The sequence below is a fragment of the Protopterus annectens genome, chromosome 6.part0 (genome assembly GCF_019279795.1).
Source record: "Protopterus annectens isolate FY-2018-M chromosome 6.part0, PAN1.0, whole genome shotgun sequence".
Classification (NCBI taxonomy): Eukaryota; Metazoa; Chordata; order Ceratodontiformes; family Protopteridae; genus Protopterus; species Protopterus annectens.
This window is the reverse complement of record NC_056737.1, coordinates 835,001-848,568: the sequence shown is the minus strand read 5'-3', so window position 1 is coordinate 848,568 and position 13,568 is coordinate 835,001. Positions and strand designations below refer to the sequence as shown.

At 41.9% G+C, this 13,568-nt stretch overlaps 1 protein-coding gene across 2 annotated transcripts in view; it reads right to left on the bottom strand.

The window, feature by feature from the left end:
- The window catches only part of LOC122804127 (putative transcription factor p65 homolog), a 2,378,992-nt gene that overhangs the window by 2,089,344 nt on the left and 276,080 nt on the right, over positions 1-13,568 (bottom strand). For both annotated transcript variants that reach the window (XM_044073775.1, XM_044073774.1), the window contains one exon: positions 12,433-12,480. In XM_044073775.1, coding sequence (XP_043929710.1) covers positions 12,433-12,475 — 43 coding nt within the window. In that variant the 5' untranslated portion in view covers positions 12,476-12,480. The remainder of the gene's footprint in view (positions 1-12,432; positions 12,481-13,568) is intronic.

Sequence of the window (13,568 nt, the reverse complement as noted above, 5' to 3'; positions counted from 1 at the left end):
GTGTGGAAGGAGAGTTTTCCTCCTAGGGGCAAGTGCAGGTGGGCAGAGGGAGGGGGTGGAAGTGGAGAGTCATTGTGAGTTATTACCATGAAGGGGTGGTTTAGCACTCCCTAGTTTTGAAGTGGAGGAACTCCATTGCTTTGATCTCTGCATTCCCCGGGGTCTGGGCTGAACTGACCTGGAGGGGGGTGGGAAAGGACCAGTGCTTGGAAGGGCAATGCCTACTGAACCTGGGTGGCTGAACCTGCATGAAATCATTAACTGTCAACATAGATTTTGCTTTTTCTTCCATCTTTTTAAGACCTCTTTTGCCTTGGTGTCAAATAAGTGGTCTTTGTGCAAGGGTGCATCCAATAATTTGGATTGGACATAGTCTGGCAAGGGCTGTTCCTTAAGCCAAGCATGCCTTTAAAGGACAGAACCAATGACTGCTGTCCTGCAAGATGCTTCTAGGTCGTCAAAACCACAGTGTAAGGTATGCTTAGTTACTTGACTTGCAGAATGCATTAACTCTTAACTCTCTTTTCTGCACAAGAAGGAAAAGATATTTTTTCTTTGAGGACTTCCATGATGTGTTGCTGAAATTTTAGCATATGGAACTGACAATTTAGTGCTCTAATAGCAAGTGTATCAGAGGTGTATATTTTTTTATCCCATCTGTCTAATGCTCGGGAATCCTTATCGGAGGGAGTGGGATTCTTAGCAGAAGTTGTTTTAATTCCTTTAGGCCCTTAAAAAATAACCTCAGGGTCAGCATCAGGATTTTTGAAAAGAAATTTGTGTGAGTCAGGGACTCTATAGTACCTGTCAGGTTTCCTGGGAGCAGGAGGGAGGGTGTCAGGAGTCTAGCTGGATTCCATGAAAATATCATCCGCAACATCCAGGATAGGAGGAATGGCCAAGGGTCTGTGCTGTGAAAGAACTAAGAATTCACAGAGTCTCTTTTTAGACAGAGTAGTCCAGACATTCCCACTGGAAATGCTCCCTGAAAGTATGTAGGGTTTCCCCAAAGGAAAAGTCCTCAGGTGGAGAGGCTGTAGGAATGGATTCTTCTACATCAGAATCCTCATAAGCAGAGAGGGGTTGCATGTCTTCATATTCAGATGCATCAGTCATCGGACTCCTGTTCAAATAAAACTTCTGGGGACAAATCTCATTTTCTTTTGGAAGGGGTAGCTTGGCTTCCCCTGATAAGCATTATAAGGTCTTCCACCATTTTAAGCATTTGAGACTGAGGCAAGGAAGCAGGTGGCTGAGATCGGGTAGTCGGTTTCTTGGGTGTGGTTCGTACCCTGGGCCTTAGAAACTCGGTAGTTTTCGAAAGAGCGGTAAAAGCAGTAGAAGCGATAGAAGTCTGTCTGTGTCGAGAAATGGCACTGCGAAATAATCAGCGGCACCGGACCCATCCAAGGGAGAGAAATCCGCAGGATCCTTAGCAGCTGAAGAATTTTGCGGCATACCAGACTCTGAAAGGGTCTCGGTTACAGCCTGCGAATCCACAGAAGCGGGCATCAAGGGCTGCGAAAGCGCCTCAATGAGGACCAGTGAACTGATGACTAGCTTAACTGAAGCGTCGTTAGAAGGTTTGGACCTGTGCGGTCCATCTCTGTCTTTATCCTTACATTTTTGCGGACGATCTGCTGTCGGATGGCTTACCATTTTTGCAAAAGATCTGCTGTTGGATGGCTTACTCAAGCCTTATCGGAATTCGAGGACAGAGTGAAAATATCTAGCTACAATAAGGACCCGACGATGTATAGTTCTGGCATTGAACAAAGCACAAAAATGACAGCAAGGGACATCGTGGTCTGGGCCTAAGCACCTGACAAAGTAAGAATTAAAGTCTCAGTGTGGTATTTGTTTTCCACAGGCGAAAAAATTGTTAACTTTTTCTGACATCGGTTAGAGCAAGAAAAAAGGATCCTCAAAAGGGTACTTAGCTTTAGAAGACTTCAACTTCAATTCGGAAAATGAAAACTCAGGTAGCTGCCGACCGGCACTCATGTGAACTGCTTCTGGCTCCTTGGCAAGAAAGACTGATGTAATGGCATCGCTGCCTTACTTTATACTACTGACGACCTGATGTCAGTCCTGAAGTGACAGCAACCGACGCGGAAATACTAAGCCTCTGGTATTCAGGCTGACTGAGAACTACCCTGGCACGGATAACCCTAATATGAGGACTGCAACAGTGAAACATGATCATCAGTGGTATGAGGGTATTGAATGATGAAACAATAAATGGAGCAACAGGTAGGGTTTTTGCCCAATATTTGCCTCTTCCAAAAGTAGCAATCCAAAGACATTAAATGTTAAGTAGCAGCAAAAACACATCACTTAATGAGTGAAAAGTAATTAAAACTATTCCATACCACTTCTTAGGCTATGTCCTTGATTCTTTCCAACAAGTATATGTAACATCTGAGTACAGATTCACACCCAGCAAGTTAAAAAAAAATGTAAAGGACTAACAAAGTAAGACACCAACAATATCTCCAACTCTACCCAATATAATGCTAAATAAATAGCACAATATTAATGTACTCTTAAAAAAGTGTATATGTTACAGTAGTAGATCAGAAATCATTAAAACCCATTTTCTATTACTCCAACATACCAAAGCTAAATGAGCATTCTTGCAGTTTTTTTTTAAATATATTTGATTACTTTTAGTAAAATTTATAACCATATTTACAAACAACATGTTAATTGAGGAAATGTAATATAATATGATGATGCTTAAAACTAAAGCAACCAAACTAGTAATATTGTGAGTAAAAAAAAAGGTTATGTACTCACTGTAACATTCCATGTGTGTTGTCCACATTTGTCTTTATTCTTACTGGGTTGGGTCGGATCCAATCCTCTGATCTGTCTCGGCCTTTATTTTCAAGCTCGAGGTCCTCTGCCAGCTCATGGCCAACTCCCTATCCCAGCATGCACTAGAACCATTCCCAGATCTTGTTTGGCCTAAATTTATACAGGTATGCCTAACTTCAAGGAAGGATTCAGAGGCTGATGAAGAAGGGCAGAGGCCAAGGGGATCAAATTTGATTAGACAGATTCTTCTAGGAGTAAAGGGAAGGAGGGTGGGATGTAAGAATGAAGGCGAAGATGGAAAACACACATGAAACATTATGGTGAGTACATAACTTATTTCTGTGATGTTGTCCTATCTCGCCTTCATTCTTACCAGGTTGGGACAGCGTCCCTGGCACCTTGCTTCTTGGGTGGCTCATGGGAGAATATTCCTCAGAACCATGAATCCAAAGGAGGCCAAATCGACTTTGCAATGGGTAATAAAAGTATGGGGGTTAGCCCAAGTTGCTGCAGCACAAATAGACTCAATAGGCACCTTAGCCAGAAAAGCTGAAGTAGCAGCAATGGCTCTTGTAGAATGACCCTTAACTTTTTTTTGGAAGTTCTTTATTTTGAGACCTGTAAAAAGTTATACAATCCAATAGCCACTTGGAAAGCATAACTTCAGACACAGAGGATCCCTTCTTTGAATCTGAAAATAGCTGATCAGATTTTCAGAATTCTGCAATCCTATGTAGGTAAAAATGTACCTGTCTACGTACATCCAGTTGATGTAACATGTACTCTGCTTTGTTTTCATAATTTTGGAAGAAAACTGGTAATTCAATACTTCGGTTCAAATTTGCTTCTGAAACCACTTTATGTAGAAAAGAGGGGTTTGTTCGTAAAGACACCCTGTCTCTATGGAAAAGCAAATATGGGGGCATTATGGACAACACTTGCAACTGTGACACACTTCTAGCAGAGGTGATAGCCACCAAGAAAATAGTTTTCCAGGTCAAAAACTTAATTCACAAGATGATGCTGGTTCAAAGGGAGGAAAAACTATACAACACAGAATGAAATTCAGATCCCAAGGCACTGGAAGGTCCCTGATAGGTGGTCTTAAAATAATACTTTTGAGAAAGGCCTTGTATAGCTTATGAGACATACTAGCCCCAGAGTCACCCAAATGGAAGTTTGAGATTCCTGCTAACTGAACCGTAATAGTAGGTGCAGCTGCACACTCACTGAAAAGTTTTGCTAGGAAGTCTAGAATGAAACTAACGGGAGCAGAAAAGGGAGACATGGTTATGGGCAGCCCATAAACAGAATCTTTTCTATTTGCTCTTGTAAATCTTCTTCATCGAAGACTTATGAGAAGAAATTAGAATGCGTTTAACCTGAGAGGAGAGGGTGGGGAGCCTGGCTATCATTGGAATCGGAGCAGCCACGTTGTCAGTGAGGGTCTGAAGGGATGGGTTGAGCATTCCTAACACACGAGTCAGTAGGTCTGGAACTGAGTCCAGAACCCATGGTTCCTCCCAAAGAGAAGGCCAGACAAAGGGGAACCAGATTTGGCAAGGCCAGTATGGAGCAATGAGTATCAAGTCCCTTGTGAAACAACTGGCTTTCTGAAGGACTTTGGGAATTAGAGAAAATGGGGGGGGGGTGTAAAGGAGGCCCTAGAGGCCAATTGTGTACAAGTGCATCCCTTGGTGGGATGAGGGCAAAGTAGCTGCTGCATTTGGCATTCATGGAGGTCGCAAAAAGGTTGCAGCAAGGCTGACCCCATTTAGGGAAAGTTACTCTACTTCCTGTTTCAGGGACCACTCACGAGGCATCAGAATCGCTATGCTGAGTCTGTCCACTATTACGTTGGATTTCCCCATGAAGTGTGTTGCTACCAGAAAGTGTTGGGAGGAGGTAGCCCACTGCCATACTCTCAGGGCTTCTCGACATAGGGGGTAAGATATGGTTCCTCCTGGTTTGTTTATATACCATACCACTGATGAGCTGTCATGATTGCAGTGGTTCCCAGGGGGAGTGTGTCCTTGAATGCGTGCAACGCTAAAGGCACTGCTCTCATCTCTAGGACATTGATGTGCAAGTGGGGTTTGTGGTTCTGCCAGGTGCCTTGGACCGTCTTTCCCAGATAATGGCCCCCACCCTATCTGGAAGGCATCTGTGGTCACCGTGGCCACTGAATGGGACTGAACAGTCAACCTAGAGTCACTTGAGTGTAGCCACCGAAGGTCCTTTTTGCAAGTTTCTGTTATAATTATTTTGTGAGAGACTGGTAGTTCCTGCATAGACCACCGAGTGGATAACAACCACTAAAGAATCCACATATGTAGATGTGCTAGGGGAACTAAAACTATTGCTGCTGCCATGATTCTTAGACGTTTTAGAACTATCCCTGATGGGGCTTTGTTTCTTCTCAAAAGATATCTCACCTGATAGCTTAGAGATTGAACCCTTTCTGGTAGAAGTCTCACCACCATCTGTGTTGAGTCTAATTCTGTCCCTATGGATACCACATGATGAGAGGGCACTAAGGCAGATTTTTCGTAGTTTATGGTAATCCCCAGGCGGGAGCAGAGTTGTAAAGTTGTACTTCTGGCCTTGATTAGCAGATGCCTGCTTGTGGCAGTTAAGACTGTTGTCTAAGTATGGAAACACCCAGAATCCTAGACGTCTCAAGTGAGCCGCTACTACTGCCATACATTTGGTGAACACTCTGGGGGGCTGTAGTGAGACCAAAGGGCAGAGCTCGAAACTGGTAGTGACTGGCTCCAAGCTGAAAGTGCAAGTGTCTCCTGGATCGCCTGTCCATTTTTTTGTGATAGTATGCATCCTGGAGATCTACAGAGCACATCCAATTGTTTTTTTCCCAGGAATGGGAGTATCGAATGCAGTGTCAACATCCAGAACTTGCTGCTCTTTACCAATTTGTTTAGAATGCTGAGATCCAGAATGGTTCTCCAGTCCCCTGTTTTCTTTGCAACTAAAAAGAATCTTGAGTAAGTTCTGAATCCCGACTGTCTGCTGCAACGTTTTGGAGGACTTTCTTGTCTAACAAATTTAGAACTTAGGAATAGGCGGGTCTGTTACTGATTTTATCAAATTTTATTGGTGGTTAGTGTGTTTAAATTCTGTCAGGATGAGAATGTTTGTTAATCTGATGAAGGGTGTTACCCGAAAGCGCTCATTCTTCCTGGAGATTTCTGTGTCTGAGTTTTATGTGCTTTTATTAAACTCATTTTGGACTTCAAGCTGTGTTCTGCCACGATTTGAATGTTCAAATACTGTGCCTCATAGGAACATTTTACCTATGGATAATCCATTGTTAAATATGGAACTTTTGGCTCTAAGGAATCACGGTTTGGCTGACTCTGTTCCTTGTAATACAGATAAAAATTTTGATTATTTACTCAGAGACTTTAATTACAAAGCACTGAGGTTGCAGCGTCTGCAGTGGCAGACAAATCATTTTGAAGTGTGTTTAAAGTTTGGAGTAGTTCCGAGAGGCATGAGGGTTCTATGCATGCCTACACAGGGAGAGAGATATCCGGAGCTGTTAGCACAGTGGCAACTTATCAACATACGTACTGGCTTCCAGTACATGGAGTTGTTCAAAAACTTTATTGCACCAGAAATAATGTCATTGAAAAATGACATAAAATCCCTGCAACACAAGTTGGAAACTGATTTTACAGGAGCAAGGCATATACAATGCCTAGAACAGCAATTTGCCAGCCTACGTGAGAATGATGAGAAGCTCAAATCCCAAAAGAACAAAAAACTTAAGAGGGACCATGGTGATTTTTCGCAAGGCAATATCTTTGTTTGGCCGAGGTTTCAATCTAACCACAATCCTCGTGTTAATTCGTCGGTTCAAAGCACAAGAGCTCGTGAACCGGAAGTGACGACTGCGATAGGCAGACCAGTTACAGCAACAGGTTCGATAACACACAGTATGCATAACACGCAGGTAGACCGAAGGGACCTACACCAAGTCACCGAGGTGGCAGGGACATCCACAGAAATATGTTTGTCTTCCACAGAACAAGTGGGTACTCATTCATCCCCTGAGGTGAATGAGGGTTTGTCAATTTCCAATGTTGGCGATAAGGAAGTGGTCACTGAGGAGGCCAGGTTGGGAGCGAGACCGAAAGGAATGCGGTCTGAACCACAAAATTTTTTAGCACTTTTTCCAGCGCCGGTGAAGAAGAAGGGAGCATGGAAGCGGTCCCTCAGTGAAGGGAGGGATTCCAATAGCAAGCGGAGGACACTAGATTGACTGGTAATGCTGTTGTTGCTGATACTATTGTTTACAATTTATGTTGACAGTAGAAGAAAGTGAAGTTTTAAATAAGGGTCTAACTTTTGTACCCAGTCAAGGAAGTGTATACAATGATGTTATTATGGACATTATGTTATTTTGTAGGAATGTTTCTCTTAGACAGCTTTTTGGTGATAATTCCTCACAACAAAATAGTTTGAGACAACCAAGCACATTTTTGCCTCACTTTTCAGCCAACCTGCAAACGTTTATTAAATGTTGTGAGCAGGATTTGTTAAAACATTTTCAGGAAAAAAACACAGAAAGGTTTTTCAATCTTACACCAGCATAACGCAGGGCTATGATAGATTTGAGTAACAACACAGATTTAACTATCAAAATGGCAGATTAAAGGAGGCGCCGCTGTTGTTTTAGATACTGTCTTTTATCAAAATAAGATTAAGGAGTTACTATCTGATGGAGCCACTTATATCCCCATCAATCCCTTGGCAGTGAAACAGGTTGTGGATGGGGTCCATAACAGGTTGAGATACCTACACAATAACATGGAAATTAGTGAGGATCTCTTTCGTTTTTTGTTGATAGAAAATGTGGTGACTCCAGTTTTTAAAGCATTACCCAAGATACACAAGTCATTGTTTGATCCACCTCTCAGACCCATCGTATCTGGCAGAGGTTGGGTCACAGAACACATTTCTATCTGGCTGGAGACTATGCTAAGACCCTATGTGGATAAAATTCCTGATATTTTGAGTGACACGGGAGATTTTTTGAGGGCTTTGGGTAATATCCAGCGTGACCAAGCAGCAGGGTATTACCTAATGGTATCCATGGATATTCAGAATCTTTTCACAGTCATCAGTAATGAATATGGCATCACAGCAATTGGTTCCCTTTTACAGGGCATGGGCATGAGTGTTGTTAAAGTAGTCCTTATACAACAATTGTTATCTTTAGTCCTGGAAAACAATGTTTTTTAGGTATACAGCAGGCTTATAGATAGGCACAGGGGGTGGCTATGGGTACCCCCTGTGCCAACACCTATGCAAATTTGGTTTTGTCCCGTTGGGAGAAGACATCGTTTATGAAGGATGTCAGGTGGTTACAACATATAGAGCTGTATAAACGTTTTGTGGATGACATTTTTATTTTGTGGAAAGGGGATAGAGATTCCTTTGATACCTTTGTTACATACTTACAATTCCACCACCACCTTTCTTAGGTTCACTGTTAATTGTTCTTATTCAAGCCATGGAGTTTTTAGATACGTATATAGAACAAACACCTAGGGGTTTTTCTTCTCGCTTGTACAGAAAGGATTGCTGGAAGAATACACTTTTGCATTTTAACAGCATGCACCCCAGGTTTACATTTCCCAACATCGTCCAGGGACAAGTAGGTAGGTTGTCGAGGATTTGTACAGATGATTCACAGTATGAAGATGAGGTGGCCAGGTTGCAAGGGCATTTTTTAAATAGAGGATACAAGTCCACCATCATCAATAAGGTCACAGGTGTCGAAGCAGCATCTAATAGGAGGAGATTTAGACCATGGCTATCAAATAACACTTGTGATGGTCCTCGGAACAGACGTGAAGCCCCAGGGTTCAAGTTTATGTTCACATATAGTACTAACATTAAGGGGATATGTGACATAGTAGCCAAATACTGGAATATTTTGACCAGTGAAGAAGGTACTAAAGCAATTGTTGGGAACAAGCCTATTTTTGGCTTTAAGAGAAATAAGAACCTCAAGGATATTCTTGGCAAAGAAAGACATTTTTACTCTCTTCCCTTTAAGAGTAAACCAGGTAGTGTCCCTTGTGGCACTTGTAAAGCTTGCACTCACATTGATCAGAATACCATCTATGCACATCCTGTCACGGGTAAGCTGTTTGAATTTAAGGCTAGAGCCACCTGTAGGACAAAAGACCTTGTTTATTTAGCAGAGTGTCAACAATGCCATGGTTTTTATGTGGGGAAAACCAATTGTTTTTTCAAGGTCAGGATTTTACAACATCTCAGTTCTATCAGGAATGGTGATGTACATAATGCTTTGTTCAAACACATTGAACAAAATCCAACACATTTCTTTAAGTTCAGAGCCATTGCAAATATCAAGCTGAGCAGTAGGGGGGGTGATATAAAACAACATACTGAACCAATAGAAGCTAAATGGATAATTGAGCTTATGGCTCATAGAACTCCAGGTTTAAATGAAAATGTTCCAATGAAACCCACCCTTAGGAATAGGCGGGTCTGTTACTGATTTTATCAAATTTTATTGGTGGTTAGTGTGTTTAAATTCTGTCAGGATGAGAATGTTTGTTAATCTGATGAAGGGTGTTACCCAAAAGCGCTCATTCTTCCTGGAGATTTCTGTGCGAGTTTTATGTGCTTTTATTAAACTCATTTTGGACTTCAAGCTGTGTTCTGCCACGATTTTTTCTGCATTTGGTTTCTTTTCTACGTTTTGGCAGGACTTAGGTGAGGCACTATACTGAATTTTGGAATTTCTAATGTTGACTGTTCCTTTTGACAGGGTGGAACATCTGGAACTTTTTTCATCTTTGGAGTGAGGAGAAAAAAATGGGATGACAATCTCTGGATATGATGCTTTGTACCCATCTGTCTTTTGTTAGCTGTCGCCAGGCTTCTGGTACAAAGATAAGCAACCCCCAACTGCCTCCAGAGCTGGACAATCAGGCCTCCTTTCAGGACTGCTGAAAGGGCCTACCAAAGAAAGATTCTCGGTCGCCCTGATTTTGTGGACCCCCCTCTGCCACAAGGTCGGCGTCTTCCATTATTTCCCTCTCTGCCTCTGGGGGAACCTTCACCACGTGTGTCCTGAAAAGATCAATGTGATTTTCGGAACCACACCTTTCGAGAAACCACCTCAAGGAGGTCAACGAAAGGCAGAGTCACCCAAGATGTGGAAGGGCGAGACCCAAAGGCCTTCAGGTATAAAGACTCCTCCACCGAATGGTTAGAGTACTTCCAGTCACTTCTCTGCTTTAAAATTTCCAGGATATCTCCAAAGGAGACATCAGGAGGTGACCGTGGGGGGACCCTTCTGCCTCACTGAGATCTGTATCAGAAGGGTATTCTGGGGAGGTTTCAGAAGAGTGAGGGGTAACCCTGTGGGGCATCCTGAGGCTTAGGGTCTCTGCATCCCTGTGGATACAGGGGTAAAGAGGCAGGCACAGATGCTATAGAAGGAGAAATATCAAAAGACGACTGTGGACCTGTCCGTGGGGACAGCACCCTCCTCATGATCTCAAAAGCCCCCCATCCCTGCTCCAAGGATATCCCTGGATCCGAAGAAGCTGAAGGGCCTCCTGGAACCAAAGACAACAGACCTGAGGCTAAGGTAGGAGCCGAACTCCCTCAAGCAGAGGCCCAAAAGGCAAAGTCGGATCCAACAGCTGCCCAATCCAACTCGCCTCCCCAGACCCAACTGGGGAGTGTCAGTTCCTAGACCCCTCCAGATCTGATGCAGCAGAGAACATCTGAGCCATGGTCAATACAACACTTCCACTAGTACCAACTATGGACCTTCCGACTCCAAACCCAGTGGTTGGATCAGAGGAGGACTTGGAGCAGAGGAAGTGGATATCCTAGGATCCAAAGCCCTGGGGGTCAGATGCAATAGTAATTTGGTCAGCACCAGTGTCTGTAAAAGCCTCAGTACCACCCGATCCACACCATCAGAAAGACTCCTAGAAGATCAGGATGAGGGAGTGGGAGGCTAATACGTGAGACCAGCTCCTACTCTCAAACTCCACTGGCACTGAACAAACAGGTGTCAGAGTCAAAGGGGCCCTGTCTGATTAAACAGAATTCGGATTGGAGGAAGACTGTCAAGGAATTTTGTATGCCGGATCCAAAGATGAAGAGGAAGGGTTTTTTTTTTTTTTTTTTCCAGATTTGAAAGATTTGTCTGATTTGTCAGACTTTGCAGAAGGTGACTTAACAGATCTAGATGAACCCGGACCTTCTTCCAGTGCTTCTGAGAAGGGGTTTTTGAGCAGATCTTTTAAAATCAACTTATTTTTCCTCTACGGGAGAGGTCTAAGATTAAAAGAGTGGCAAACAGAGCATGACTCCTGGAGATGGACAGCCCCAAGGCAATAAACACAAAAGGTGTGTTTACCGCTGAGGGGCATCTTTTTGCTGCATCTGCCACACTTTTTAAATTCCATCGGTTTAAAATCCTTACTGGACATTTTAAGGTGGAAAGGAGAACAGCAGTAGCTAACAGTAACACTGACCAACCAACTTTAATATATTTGGGCTTGACCCTTAAATGGGTCGAGCTATTGAGAACACAGAATACAAAGAAAATAAAAGAGAGAGACAGCCTTCTAACTTACAGGCTCTCTTACAGTTCTCTAACTTAAATGACCTGTACCACTACAACACCAACTTCATTTAACAAGTCTGGAAGGGAATACGCAAGAAACACAAGGCTTAAAGCCCTCTAATTTAAATGGTCTTTGTTACAGTTATCTAATTTAAACAAACTGTACCACTAATATATCAACACTTAAAGCCATGAAGGGGATAACACAAGGCCTAGCAAGAAAAATGATGGCCAAATATCAGAAAAACAGCCCAAATACAAAAAGGGTAAATAAGTAGATATACTAAGCTACAAAAACAAAATAATCCAAGAATTATTGACAAAATATTAAAGAAACTGTACTTAGCCAGAGCTAGCAGACTTGAACTGTTTAGTGGCAAACACGATCAGGGGATGGTTCCAGTGCATGCTGGGATAGGGAGTTAGCCACAAGCTGGCAGAGGACCTCAAGCTTGAAAATAAAGGCAGAGACAGATCAGAGGATTGGATCAGACACAACCCAGTAAGAATGAAGGCTAGATGGGAAAATATCACATCCAACATTCACACTAACAACAAACTATCTGAAGAGTTAAAAAAAGCAATGAAACTGGATTTTCTTTGAATCACAAGCACTCATCTTTACAGCAAGACTGCTAGCTAATTTCACAGACTGCCAAAAGAAATGTACCGAAGTCAACAGGCAAGATTATACAAAGATAAAAAAAAGGATCTGATTACATTTAAGAAAGTTTCATATGAACTATACAGCTAACAAATAAATACATCCTCTACCAAACGCTAGCTACCTCACTGTCAGTATCTGCTAACAGTTATATTTAAATTTGCAGTAAAATAAATTTCTAGGTTTACAATGCCACCTTCCATTTATATGGTAATGTACAACCCTTGTTTTATTCTACAGCAGTTTATCCTAAATATTTCAAATGCTCAAAAACACAGCACAAGAAAATGGTAAATCTTACCTTCCTCTGTAGGTTCACTTCCAAAATCAGATAAGAAGGACATGATGTCTAAGAATAAGAAAGAATACGGTTATTTTATTTTACTGGCTTTCAAGGTCACATACAAGACTACTCCCACAATGGACTGTTTCTATTGCAAACGGATAATCTCACTGAGCAAAAGCTATTTTACACTGGTGTTCCAGACCTCAAAAATAAGACAATACATCAGATACAGGTTTAAAAACTGTGAAAGTACTGCCTGCAAAACTACAGACAAAATTGACATTAAATGTGCAAGAAAATACAATGGAAGATGTATAATAAAATAATATACAAGAGCCAACTAATGGTGCATTGTAGGAAACACTGTCTGATGTTGTGTCTGAAAGGGAAAGGATGCTCTTCAATTGAAGACAATAGGATTTAAAGAGCCTTGGAGAAATTTATACTGAAAAACCTTCTGGCCACCATAGAGTGAGCTCTAGAATAAGGCTAAGTTCATTAGCTGACCCGCACAGTAATGGCTACATGGCCAGTATGGAGCCTAGTGAAATGTCAGCACAAGTTAATGAGAAACGTGTGGGCATATGCATGCAAGGTAACTGATTTAGTTCAAACAGTGACAGAAATTTAGCCAGCTTTTTTTTTTGTTTTTGTTTTGTTTTTTTAAGTATGAGATAGTCTCCTGGACTAGACCCCAAAAGCAAACATGGTAGCTCTATGACATAGTGAATGCAACCTTTTCAAACAAAAATGATGAATAGGTAGGTGACAGGACCCAAATACCCCCCCAGCACTTCCAGACTTTAAACTATACAATGACATAAGAGCCAACAGGATCCTGGCAACATCTGAATATAAGCCAAGCAGGAAACATGGTGGTCTACTTGGACAACTCTGTTATATAATTATGTTAAAGCTTTAAACATAAATCCTCAAGCTCTCCCATTATTGGACAAAAATAGCTTAAAGAGCCTGAAGTTGCATAAAACACTAGGTGATAAGAGTAAAACACTACAAAAACTTAACTAAACATATATAATGCCTTTATTATAATGCAACCTCTACATATGAATCCTAACCTTAAGATTAATGATAAAATGCTAAACTTAAAATCATACCCCTTGTTAAGGGATCTGACAGTGTTAGACCTT